The sequence below is a fragment of the Microtus oregoni genome, unplaced genomic scaffold, assembly GCF_018167655.1.
Source record: "Microtus oregoni isolate MIOR12 unplaced genomic scaffold, Mior012 000189F_ref0000355, whole genome shotgun sequence".
In the NCBI taxonomy this organism is placed as follows: Eukaryota; Metazoa; Chordata; class Mammalia; order Rodentia; family Cricetidae; genus Microtus; species Microtus oregoni.
This window is the reverse complement of record NW_024544848.1, coordinates 256,265-270,428: the sequence shown is the minus strand read 5'-3', so window position 1 is coordinate 270,428 and position 14,164 is coordinate 256,265. Positions and strand designations below refer to the sequence as shown.

Here is a 14,164-nt window from a genome sequence, read left to right as displayed (position 1 = left end):
ATCTTTTATTCTAGAATAATTATACATTAACAGAAATGTGCAAAAATAATACAAAGAAGCTTTGTATATCATTAGCCTAGTCGTTCCTTCCCTTGGTAACAGCTTACACAATCATAGTACAATATCAAATGCAGGAGACTGACACTGATACAAACAATAGGCCCCATTTTGCTTTCACAGGTTTACATGCATTAATGCATTATATGTAGAATTATTCAATTTTATCATTATGTGTAAATTCTTGTCACCAACAAAATGGAAATCAGCTGTGTTCCACAAAGAGCCCATTTTTACTATGTTGATCTTCCCAATCCAAGAGCATGGGAGATCCTTCCATTTTCTGGTATCCTCTTCAATTTCTTTCTTCAAAGACTTAAAGTTCTTGTCAAATAGATCTTTCACTTCCTTGGTTAGAGTTACCCCAAGATACTTTATGCTATTTGTGGCTATCGTGAAAGGTGAAGTTTCTCTGATTTCCCTCTCTGCTGCTTCTTTGTTCTTTGTGTATAGGAGGGCAACTGATTTTTTGGAGTTGATCTTGTATCCTGCTACATCACTAAAGGTGTTTATCAGCTGTAAAAGTTCTTTGGTGGAGTTTTTGGGGTCGCTTATGTACACTATCATATCATCTGCAAATAACGAAAGTTTGACTTCTTCCTTTCCAATTCGAATCCCCTTGATTTCCTTATGTTGTCTTATTGCTATTGCTAGAACTTCAAGCACTATATTGAAGAGGAATGGAGAGAGTGGACACCCTGTCGTGTTCCTGATTTTAGTGGGATGGCTTTGAGTTTCTCTCCATTTAATTTAATGTTAGCTGTCGGCTTGCTGTAAATAGCTTTTATTATATTTAGAAATGAACCTTGTATCCCTAATCTCTCCAAGACCTTTATCATAAAGGGTTGTTGAATTTTGTCAAATGCTTTTTCAGCATCTAATGAAATGATCATATGGTTTTTTATTTCAGTTTATTTATATGATGGATTACATTGAATCTATTCCTTTAAAAGCACACTGATCACATTTCATGATTTTTATTTATCCTAATATTGCAGTGCCACAGACGAGAAAATTAGTACTCTGTCCTAAAGTTCAAAACTTTTATCAGCTTGAAACTTGTAAAAAGAAGTCTATAGAGTACAATGCTATTTACAGGTAGATTTTAAATGAAACACAATTCCTTGGGATCCATTAAACTGTTCAATGCATGACTATTTTTCTTTCCTTTTTTTTAATGGAGTAGTATTCCACAACACAGATATACCACATTTTATTTAACTATTAACCCGTTGTAAAGTATTTCAGTACTTTCTAAATTTGACCTAGTACGAACAGAATGAAAAGTTGATTATGATCTTGCCATGAGCATAAATTATTTCTCTGGGATGTATGTTTTCTTTTAATATAATGACTGGGTTGTACAGAAAGGGTTTGCTTGGAATTTTTAACTTTTTATTTCCCAGAGTTACAACACCACTTTATAGTCCCAGTAGCAATGTATGAAAGAGCCATTTTCTCTACATTGTTGCCAGAAAAAAGTATCATTATTTTTAATTCTATACTTACTAGAAAGTATTTAGTAATATGTCATTTTGGCTTTGATTTCCCTAACGAATAATTAGGGAACATTAAACATACTACTGTACACTTGGTAGGACCTATATTCTTTCTTTTTTTTTTTTTTTTTTTTTTGATTTTTCGAGACAGGGTTTCTCCGTAGCTTTTGGTTCCTGTCCTGGAACTAGCTCTTGTAGACCAGGCTGGCCTCGAACTCACAGAGATCCGCCTGCCTCTGCCTCCCGAGTGCTGGGATTAAAGGCGTGCGCCACCACCGCCCGGCCCTATATTCTTTCTTAACCTGCAATAGAATTCTTTTCTTTTTTTAAAATTGATTTTATCGAGATATACATTTTTCTCTTCTCCCCTCTACTTCAACACTCTCCCATAGTCCCAGGAGATCTTCTCTTTTTCTACTTCCCATGTAGATTAGATCCACATATGTCTCTCTTAGGGTTCTCATTGTTGTCTAGGTTCTCTGGGATTGTGATTTGTATACTGATTGTTTAAAAATCACTTATGAGTGAGTACATATGATAATTGTTTTTCTGGGTCTGGGTTACCTCACTCAATATGATGTTTTCTAGCTCTATCCGTTTGCCTGCAAATTTCAAGATGTTGTTATTTTTTTCTGCTGTTTAGTACTCCATTGTGTAAATGTATCAAATTTTCCTTATCCATTCTTCGGTTGAGGGGCATTTAGGTTGTTTCCAGGTTATGGCTATGACAAACAATCCTGCTATGAACATAGTTGAGCACATATCCTTGTGGCACAATTGAGCATCTTTTGGATATATAACCAAAAGTAGTATTTCTGGGTCTTGAGGAAGGCTGTTTCCTAATTTTCTGAGAAATCGCCACACTGACATCCAAAGGGGCTGTACCAGCTTGAACTCCCACCAGCAATACAGGAGTGTTCACTTTATCCCACAATCTCTCCAGCATAAGTTGTCATCAGTGTTTTTGATCTTGGCCATTCTTACAGGTGCAAGATGGAATCTCAGAGTTATTTTGATTTGCATTTCTCTGATGACTAAGGATGTTGAGCATTTCCTTAAGTGTCTTTCAGCCATTTTAGATTCCTCTATTAAGAGTTCTCTGTTTAGGTCTATACTCCATTTTTTATTGGATTTTTTGTTCTTTTGATGACCAATTTCTTGAGTTCTTTGTATATTTTGAAGATCAGACCTCTGTCTGATGTGGGGTTGGTGAAGATCTTTTCCCATTCTGTAGGCTGTCCTTTTGTCTTGTTGACCGTGTCCTTTGCTTTACAGAAGCTTTTCAGTTTCAGGAGGTCCCATTTATTAATTCTTTCTCTCAGTGTCTGTGCTGCTAGGGTTATAATTACGAAGTGGTCTCCTGTGCCAAGCGTTCAAGTGTACTTCCCACTTTCTCTTCTATAAGGTTCAGAGTGGCTGGCTTTATGTTGAGGTCTTTGATATATTTGGACTTGAGTTTTGTACATGGTGATAGATATGGGTCTATTTTCATTCTTCTGCATGTTGATATCTAGCTATGCTAGCTAGCACCATTTGTTAAATATGCTTTCTTTTTTCCATTTGATATTTTTGGCTTCTTTGTCAGAAATCAAGTGTTCAAAGGTGTGTGTGTCTTCGATTTGGTTCCATGTGTCCTCCTATCTGTTTTTATGCCAATACCAGGCTGTTTTCAGTACTGTAGCTCTGTAGCAGAGTTTGAAGTCAGGGATTGTGATGCCTCCAGAAATTCTTTTATTGTACAGGATTGTTTTGGCTATCCTGATTTTTTTTTTTTTGGCTTTTCCATATAAAGTTGAGTACTATTCTTTTGAGGTATGTGAAGAATTTTTCTCGGATTTTGATAGGCATTGCATTGAATCTGTAGATTGCTTTTGGTAAGACTGCCATTTTTACTATGTTAATTCTACCTACCCAAGAGCATGGGAGATCTTTCCACTTTCTGGTGTCTTCAATGTTTTTCTTCAAAGATTTAAAGTTCTTGTCATACAGGTCTTGTTTGGTTAGAGTTACTCTGAGCTATTTTATGCTATTTGTGGCTATTGTGAAAGGTGGTGTTTCTCTGATTTCTTTCTCAGCCCATTTATCATCTGTGTAAAGGAGGGCTCCTGATTTTTTTTTTTAGTTAATCTTGTATCCTGCTACATTACTGAAAGTGTTTATGAGCTGTAGGAGTTCCTTGGTAGAATTTTTGGGGTCACTTATGTAAACTATCATATCATCGGCCAATAGTGAGAGTTTGACTTCTTCTTTTCTGATTTGTATTTCCTTGATCTCCTTTTGTTGTCTTATTGCTCTAGCCAGAACCTTAAGAACTATATTGAGTAGATAGGGAGAGAGTGGGCAACCTTGTCTTGTTCCTGATTTCAGTGGGATGATAGCTGGGAGTTTCTCTCCATCTAGTTTGATGTTGGTTGTTGGCTTGCTGTATACTGCCTTTATTATGTTTAGGCATATTCCTTGTATCCCTTCTCTCTCCACGACTTTTATCATGAATGGGTGTTTGTTAAAGGGTCAATGATCATGTGTTTTTTTTTCTTTCAGTTCGTTTATATGGTGGATTACATCGATAGATTTTTGTACGTTCGTTTTTTAATGTCTGAATCGTGCACTTGCTATCCTGTCTAACAATTCTTCATCAAGTTTTATAGACACAATGATTTTCTGGTGTACTGTATAAGTGATATAGCTTTAAATTTTACATTTAAATATGTGAGCCACTTTGCATAAATTTCATACAGGGTTAGATTGAAGTACACTTACCATGTTGGTTCCTATGTCAACCCCAAGTTGTCATGCTTAGAGGCAAGTGTCTTCACCTGCTTAGATATCTCACTGGTCCCCAAACAGAAATAGCTTAATATAAATTCACTTAGCTTTCATTAAGCAATTTTACATCTTTATACATATAAAGGAAGAAATGCTAAACCATTTAGGAGTGATAGGTCTCAGAATCACCTAAAAACTTACAGTGTGGTCAGATTTATATCGAAGTCTAGACAAGATCGCCGGGCGAAAGTTGGGAGTACGGGGGTGGGGTGAGGTGGGGGGAAGGGGAGATGGGGAAAGAGAAGGGAGAAGGGGAGGATTGGGGAGAGCTTGGGGGAATGGGATGGTTGAGATGGAGGAAGGGTGGATATGGGAGCAGGGAAGAAGATATCTTAACTAAGGAAGCCATTTTAGGGTTGGCAAGAGACTTGGCTCTAGAGGGGTTCCCAGGTATCCAAGGGGATGTCCCCAGCTTGTTCCTTGGGCAGCAGAGGAGAGGGTGCCTGAACTGGCCTTACCCCATAGCCACACTGATGAATATCTTGCATATCACCATAGAACCTTTATCTGGCGATGGATGGAGATAGAGACAGAGACCCACATTGGAGCACTGGACTGAGCTCCCAAGGCCCAGATGAAGAGCAAAAGGAAGGAGAACATGAGCAAGTAAGTCAGGACCGCGAGGGGTGCGTCCACCCACAGAGACGGTGGGACTGATCTAATGGGAGCTCACCAAGGCCAGCTGGTCTGGGGCTGAACAAGCATGTGATAAACCGGAATCTCTGAATGTGGCTGATAATGAGGGCTGACTGAGAAGCCAATGAAAATGACACCAGGTTTTGATCCTACTGCATGTACTGGCTTTTTGGAAGCCCAGTCTGTTTGGATGCTCACCTTCCTAGACGTGGATGGAGGGGGAAAGGCCTTGGACTTCCCATAGGGCAGGGCACCCTGACTTCTCTTAGGGCTGGAGAAGAAGGGCAAAGGGGAGTGGGGGGAGGGGGAGGGAAATGGAAGGATGGGAGAAGGTGGAAATTTTTAATATATATATAAACAGAAAAATGAACACATACATAACAATCTGTTTTTATTTTCAAGGGACTACTGAAATTTGTGCAATATGAAAAATCTCATTGAATAAAACATTAGAATATTGATGGCAAAAAATAAAGAATAAATGTTCAAATTATAATATGGACTCTTCAGTACAGCAATACAAATTTAAAATTATATAATGATCTTCAATTAATAAATATTTTATTTCAAAACTAAATTTGTATGTTATTTATATATAATTTACTTTGTGTTTTTCTAATAAAATCATATGATAAACAAAACTCCCAGGTGGGCCTCAGGAGACATATGTACTCATATTTGTTATCAGTTTCTTTCTGGAGACAGGGTTTCATGTAGCACAGGCTGACTTCAGACTTATTAAGTAGCTAAGGATGACCTTCAACTTCTGATCTTCCAGACTCCACCTAATTTTTGGATTATAGTCCTGCTCAACCACACTTAGTTCATAATATATTTTGAAAACAGATATGGTAGCAAGAAAAAAATGGGCAATGACAAGGATCAAATAAACCACAAGGCAAATGGAGGCAAACTATGAGTAAGGCAAGCATTAAGTGATAGGACGGAGTTGTAAATAATTTGTTGCTGATGAAATCTGAAAATCAAAGATATTTCTAGATAGTCTTACTTGCACTTATGGATTCTGCTTTACTGTGCTACGCTTCACTTCAAAAATTGTTTCTTCTTCATCCAGTATTCTTACATGCTTTGCCATGCAACAGGCTATTTTTGAACCCTAACAATTTATAAATGTAACAGAAAAGAAAGAATCAGACATTGTTGCTTATAGTGACTATAAAAGGGATAAAAAGAAGTTAGGCAGAAAGGTCATGAAGGGATCATTATTCAAAAATTTTATACACCAATTTACTATTTACTTCATCTATTATACATCTTATAAAATGTGGCTAAGTTATAATAAAGTAAGCTAGTGTGAATAAGAGCAATAGAGAGTATGGGAATTCCATTACAAGAAGTGAGAGAGTACTAGACATGAAATTTGATTCTTTTCTTGGTTAACTTACTGTGCTGAAAAAGACAGGAAAAACGAAATAGTAATACCATGAATATGACAATAGTAGTTTCACTAGAATACCACGAAATTCTGACCCAAACCAGATAAAGTCATCGTAATAGGAAAAATTCAAATGGGTATTATTTAAAGTCTGTAGGTAGATAATACTGATATAAAAACAGAACAAAATTCCAATTGGTTCGAAGAGACATAAAGGATCAATTGAATTGCTTGGTCTTGCTTTCAGGACAAAACTTGACTATTTTTTTTTTTAATCACCAAAGCGATGAAGGTGTGAGTTACAACTTCACTGATAATTTCATATTAAGTAGAGACAACTTCAAACCAGGGATATAAATAAATTATATGTACTACTTGCCTTCCTTTTTTACAGTTTGGTGTTTGTTTGTTTGGGGCTTTTTTTTAAGATAGGGTTTCAGTATATAGTCTTGGCTGGCCTGGAATTCTTTATGGAAATCAGGATGTCCTTGTAATCATCTGTCTCTGCCTCCTAAATTCTAGGATTAAAGCTATAAATTACCATGCCCCGTTCTAACTAAGTGGTAATAGAGATTTACCCTCATATCCTGGCTCCAGAGTTCCAGAGACCTGGCTAAAGAAATATGTCAATAATCCACCATAAACAAATGAGCAAGAGGTTGTCTCCTTTAAAAATGTCTTTAGACTGGAAAGACAGTGAATGAGGTATACTGATAAGACAACAAAATGTTTGATATTAAAAATTCGGGGCTAAGAAATAAGTTACGAGTATTTAAACATTTATAATATTATATAAGAGGATCTCACCTCTGTTACTGTAACTTAATATAGGTAATTAAAGAAATTATTTAACATTAATAATTTTAAATTAGAACCTTACTGAATTTATAGACAATATCAGAACATTTTTAAAGCTTTAAAAACACCTACTTGTTTAATAATCATGTTTGTACAAAATTATCTCAGTGCTCAGTTCCTATACTGAGGCATAGGAACTTTAAACTCAAAACAAATTAAGTTAAGAGAAACAGTACTTGCTTAGCTTGCCTGAGGCCCTGGGTTTGCAAACAACACAACCAAACATAAAACAAAGTAGTTCAAAGAAAAAAAATTAACTGTAAAGTTCATTGAAAGGGAATTTTTAATATCATTAAGCATATAAAATAACCTGTATTTAAAATGTTAATGACTAATTCTGATAATGAAGTTATGAACTATGAAACATTTAAATTTTACTACAAGTTTTCCCCAAAAAGTGTTCATGTTTATTCAATAAATGTATGCATACCCTTTGACCTATAAACAAATTATTACAGGATTCTTTCGTAGTAGTGACTTAACGAAAACAGTTTTTTTTTAAAAGATTTGTTTATTTTTATTTTATTTGTATGGGGGTTTTACCTGCTTGCATGTCTGTGTACCAAGTGCATGGCTAGTATTGACAGGGGCCAAAAAGGGCATTGGATCCCCTGGGACAGGAGTGTCAGATGGTTTGTGAGACCTCATGTGAGTGCTGGGAATCAAGCCCAAGTCCTCTGGAAGAGCAGTTAGTGCTCTTAATCACGAGCTACTTCTCTAGCCTTTTTAAGAATCATCTAAAACATTATATTGATAATAATTTAAAGAGTCACAAAATATTTAAAAGTAATCAACCTGACTAAAAATCTATTGAAATAGATTAAGTTGGTGCTCACAGTGTGTGAGATTCTACTTTCCAAAAGAAGATAATTGGGTGAAACACAAATGGGATACTTTACCTTGAATTTTCTAATCTAAGTTCTCAATTGCACTGCCTTAATATTAAAAAACAAAAGACTAAAGAAGGATACATCATTTACTAGGCTGTGGAAATCTAAAGTTAGCAGATAGGCTAATTAGAAAAGTCAATAGAATAATCAGTTTTGTTACCTTTAGTGTGAATCATTGTACCTATTTAAAAAATAAGTAACTTCAAATGCACATATATGTAACAATATCTTAAAACATAATTCTAAGTTCTATAAATTCTAATACTACTGACCTTTCAACTTACACACATACTGTGATTAAGCCAAATGTGAATCAAACATCGATCTTCTAGTTATACTACATAATAATCCTAAAAGCAGCAAATTACATTTAGAAGGATCTTGGCTGATTCTAAATATTCAGTTATCATCCATGCAATTACTTCCCTTTCTATACTGTATCTCACACAATAGAACTCAAATTAGACCCTAAAAAACTTATGTAAATATTTTATTCTCTAGTTAAAAAAACAGCTCATAAAGATCCCAGATGACTACAACCCTTCCATATTCCAAAGCTATCTTTTAGATTTCTGAGCTACTGTTTCAACTGGAGTTCAAACTGTCTCCACCCACTTCCCCGCTATATCACACCCTCTGCTTCCCCACCCCCAGATGAGGATAGGTTGATAAATGGATTTTGGAGATGAAATAAAGCCAGACATCAAATAACTTACTTGAAATCCATCTCTTACCTTCTGTACTTAACCCGGGACTTGATGTGAACTTGGCTACATCAACAATTTTTACAGCAAATTGTTGCCCAGTTTCTCTGTTGATACATCGTCGTACAACACTGAAGGGACCCCTAGAAAACAAAAAGTCAGTTTAACTTCACTGACATTATGTCCCTCTTTTCAATCAACAATTTACTGCATTTTCTTATTTACCACAGTCAAACTATATAACCAGTGACCTACCATATTTTAATCTTCATATAGAGCTTCACAATAAAACTTAACTAATGCAATTTAAAACATTATTATCTAATTCACTAGTTAAAACAAAAAGGAAGCCAAATAATTAGGTTTTTAATTCAAGATAATTTTAAAAAATCTAAATAGTATCCTTATATTCAAGGCAAACAATAACTGTAGTAATTACATATAATTACCAACATCTTATACATAGGGAAGTTTGTAGAAGCAATACTCACACAGAAGGGAAGGAAGGGTTAATAATGTTAACTTTCAGATCCCAACTCTAACTAATCACTCACAACCATTAGAAAATAATCCTGTGACAGCACAACAAAGCACAACACAGCAAATGTTGCCATTTTTAACCAGGCCATCTTCCTTGTGAGTATTTGGTCTGACAATAGCATGCAATTTCAGGAAATATTCCAGGTCTTGTCCAAACAAAACCTCTCTGGGTTATATATGCATCTGTGTAGTGTGATTCAACTCAATGCATCATTCGGGGAAATTTCTGATTCTGTTTGGAGAATTGTCTGTGGCCAATAGAGTCAATTTTTAAAACCCCTTTTCTGTTTGAATAAAGGTAAGGAAGAAAGCATGAGCTTCTCCTGCTACCCTTTTGTAAAATATAAAATTAACATAGGTAAGGAAAAAGGAGAGAAAAGGCAATGAGACAACAAACCACCTCTTCAAATTAGGAACATGCACATACTCACAAAACAACAACAATTAAAGAAAAAAGAGGGCAGTACATAAAGGAGGACTTAGAGGGAAGAACGGGAAGGGAGAAACCATGTAATTATAATCTCAAAATATTTTTAAAAATCTGAATAAAAGTCAAATTAAATTCACTAATTCACTAAGCTAATTTAATGAGATTGAATAATGACTGTATTTATGAATTCTTCAAGTCATAAGTAAAGCATGCTAAAGGTTCTTCCTTAATGACATGCAGGAAGCTAACAAAGGTGAGCTGAGTCAAATTTAATAACCTTAAAGGATATCAAACCGTACTCTGAGATTGCTTGTGATTTCATTCACAACTTGAAACTCAGCAGATACCAATAAAAGATATAATTAGAGTTGCTTTTTTATGAAAATGAAAAGGGTAAAAAACAGTGCTAAGATATAACCATATTATATTTATATTTGGTTGACAGTTTAGGGAACAATAAAATTTTAAGAAGAACAGCTTGGCTTGTACCCTTTCTTGACACTTGACATTTTTACCTTAGTTTTTAAAAATGTACTGCAGGAAATGTTAAATAAATAAATTTAAAAAAATGTACTGCATAGTCAATTCTTGAGTATTGATATGGAAGAAAATAAGTCATTATCTTTTTCTACTAGGATATTGGTCAAAACAGAATGGTAACTGATGCTATTTCCGATTTGATTAAATATTGCTGGGGGAGAGTCATCTATCTATCTATCTATCTATCTATCTATCTATCTATCTATCTATCTATCTATCTATCTAACTGTCTTGGATGATGTAGCCACTGGTGGGTTCCCCGTACTCCAGTGACAGCCTTGTACCCATGCACATACGGGCAATATTAACAGAACTTAATGAGTCATTAAATAAAAATGGCATGAAGTTGGAAGGGGCTGTGTTAGAGATATTCAGGGGACCACAGAGGGAAGTTATGAGTAAATAGGATCATATTTCATTATGTACATATATGAGATTCTCAAAAATAAAGAAAAACATACTAAGACAAAACAAATATCTGCACACACACACACACACACACTTTCCATTCAACTCTTTATAAATAACAAATATTGGCTGAAATTGACAAAGTTCTTACTGAGGCAGATAGCTACTCACATAATTCTATGAGTTTTTAATTTTTAAAATTAAATTTACTATTTGACAACTTAATATATGTAAATAATGCATACTAACCACTCTTAATCACATCCTCACGCATCTCACTATTACTCCTATATACATACACCCCTCTTTCCCACAACTTTCTCACATTCATGTCTATTTGTTTTTCTTTGACCCACTGTGTTTAACCAGGGCTGTGCAAGTGACTGTGGGTTTGGAGCTATCAGTTGGAACCTGGTGGGTCAGCAGTGGATAGACAACTAGAGACAATTATTTCCCCATTCCCAGAAACTCAATAGCCAATAGTAGAACAGTAAGATGCATGAGTCCCTTCCATTTCCATGACTATTAACATGATCTGTCTCATGTGGGCCAGGGAGGGTAACTGCAGTTGCTGAGTTCGTTGGTTGTGACAGTTGTAGAGTCCAGAACATTGCCTCTCACAGGCTTTCACCTTATCTTCTGGCTTTTCCATACTTCCTACACCCCTCTTCCACAGTCTTCTGAGTCTTAGAGGGAGGAGTGTAAATGTCTTGTTTAGGACTGAGCCTTCAACCATCACCTATTCTGAGAATACTCAGAAGATTAGAGATCTATGAGATTAGTTTCTATATTCACTGCTGTTCATTGTAAAGAGAGGCTTTTCTCACTACAGTGGAGAGTAACCTTTGCCAATGAGTATAAGCACACATATTTAGAAGGCAGTTTGATGTTGGATCAATTTCGTTACCCCAGTTTGGCCTACAACCTCCTCAGGCATAGGCTGTTAAGTGGGCTTACTGTACTAGCTGTGAGTTCCCCTCTTGTAACAGGCCTCAAATCTTATGAGATGGAAGTTGGTTATCCCCAAAATTATGCCACTATTGTTCAGGTAGGCACATCTTGCTGGGCGGGGTTTTTTCTCTTTGTAGGGTACACAGATGGGTAAGACCAATGATACCTTTTCTCTCCCAGAAACCTGCAGAGTAGCACCTTCTAGGACTGTGAGAGCAGCCAGCAGGGAGGAAATTTCTGACTCAGTTTCTGCTTGCTTTCTCTCTATCTTGCAACCAGTATATGCAGTGTCTTTAGCAAAAAGGTCGTAGACTCTAATGGTAGATAACTAAAAGTACTGACAGAACCTAGGTTGTGTTGCGGATGTCTGGGGCTTCCCTGGTGAACTCCTATGGAGATATCTCATACCTGGGACTGGAAATTTTGCTTCTAGGAATATCATTATCTAGTCACACAGGTTCACTTCCATTTGAAAGATCCCAAATAAATAACTGAATGATGCATCTCAAGTCTCGGAAAAGCAAGAACAAATCAAGCCTGAAAACACTAGACAGTAAGAGATAAGATCAGGGCTGGGCACAGAGTAGTCAGGTTTCTGTGAGTTTGAGGCCAAAATGCTCTCTCTATATAGAAAGTTCTAGGCCAACTAAGTTTACACAGTGAGACCTTGTCTCAAAAAATTTATAGAGCAGAAATTAATGAACTAAACACAAACAGAGAAACAAATATAACACAAAGAATCAATAAAACAAGGAGTTTTTTCTCTGGAAAGATGAGCAAGACTGCTAAACTCTTTGCCAATTTCACCAAAAGAAAAGACAATGAAGACCAAAATCAATAAACTTAGATATAAAAAGTGAGATGTTACAACAGATACCAAAGAAATACAGAGTATCCTGAGGACATACCTTAAATCTATATTTTACTAACTTGGAAAATCTAAAAGAAGCAGATGAATTTTCAGATCATATGACCTACCATAATTAAACCAAGATGAAATGAAAATTTAAGTGTGTGTACACACACACAACAAGAATTTATTACTATAAAAAGTCTCCCTACTAAAGCCATCTCAGAAGCAGGTAGAGTCACTGCAGAATTCTACTAGATCTTCAAAGAACAATTCTTACTTGATAATACATAGATTATTATGCAAAATAAGAAAAGGAGCATTTCCAATTTTTTTTTTATGAATCCTGTATTACCCTGATACCAAAGCCAGATCCAAAAAAACAAAACAAAACAAAACCAAACCTGTTAGGTAAAAGATTAATTAAACTAGAATATAGTGTATGGCTGATGGAGTTCTGGAAAGATTATAACTGCCCTATGTAGACACTGAATTATCTTCCCTTTTCATTTATAAGAAAAGTTAAATGTAAGCAATAAATAATTCTAATAAAAAGCTAAATATATTTGAAAAAAGAGACTAGAGTTACATGAAACTATGCTACAAATTATGATAGTATGTTGCTTCCCAGAATACCAAGATAAACTGAGTATAGTGAATCTAATTTATTTCCCAAATCTACTGGAAGGATTGGGAGGACAAGAGAGGTGAAATAGTAATAAATAAATTTGAGGGATAAGAATACACAATGATGAAGTGATGCTAACGGATGCAAAACACTTGGGAGAGCTGATTTGGAGAAAACAAGGAAGGCTATTTGAAAAAAAAAACCCTTCACATTACAGAATAATCAAGAATCTCATGAAGCTGGAATTAGAAGAAATATGTCAGAGAAGCTGTTAGGTCTCTAACTGTCAATACACCATATATTTAGGGACCGTCGCAGTCCTTTTCCCTAACAAAGAGAATGTTGAAAGTTGGATCTTTACCCTAAGACAAGAGATTAAAATTTCTTCCTATTGAATATCTGACAAGTCCAGTGGAAAAGATGAAAAGATAACATGAAGTTCCCAACATCATTGAACTATATCTCTGCTTCTTACAATGTGGGATGTGACCCTATGAAACCACAAAGCGGAATGTGTCACAGACACAGCAGACACACAAAAAAATTATGGTGAAAGGTTTCTTGCACCCAAAAACCCTCCAAAAGATTAATTCAAAACCAAATGTGTAATGAATGTGAGGTGTTTTTGGCAGCAGTCACTGGTCTTGTGGCACAGCTTTGGCTTTGCAAACACAGCATGCTCATTTTGCACTGCACACGTCACCACCCCACTAACCACCAATGCATGCTTCCTAAAACACCTTAGCTCAGAATTGAGACTGATGTCAGGAACTACAGTGTGTTTAACGGACATAGAATGTTTTCTGTTATTACAGAAACATAACATTTTGACAATGAAAAACAAACTTTTAATATTTTACCGCTATGATTCCTGAGCATGTAATAAATTAGTATGCCTTTGGATTGGATTGGGTTACAATGACTGACTTTCAAAATTGCTATTTGAGCTTC

The 14,164-nt window shown here is 35.7% G+C and overlaps 1 protein-coding gene across 1 annotated transcript in view; it reads right to left on the bottom strand.

Annotated features, from left to right (window-relative positions):
- Positions 1-14,164, bottom strand: part of LOC121445427 (peripheral plasma membrane protein CASK-like) — a gene marked incomplete at its 3' end in the record, with an annotated part of 332,821 nt that overhangs the window by 252,963 nt on the left and 65,694 nt on the right. Inside the window, exon 2 of the mRNA XM_041647561.1 lies at positions 8,897-9,009. Within this exon, the coding sequence (XP_041503495.1) occupies positions 8,897-9,009 (113 nt within the window). The remainder of the gene's footprint in view (positions 1-8,896; positions 9,010-14,164) is intronic.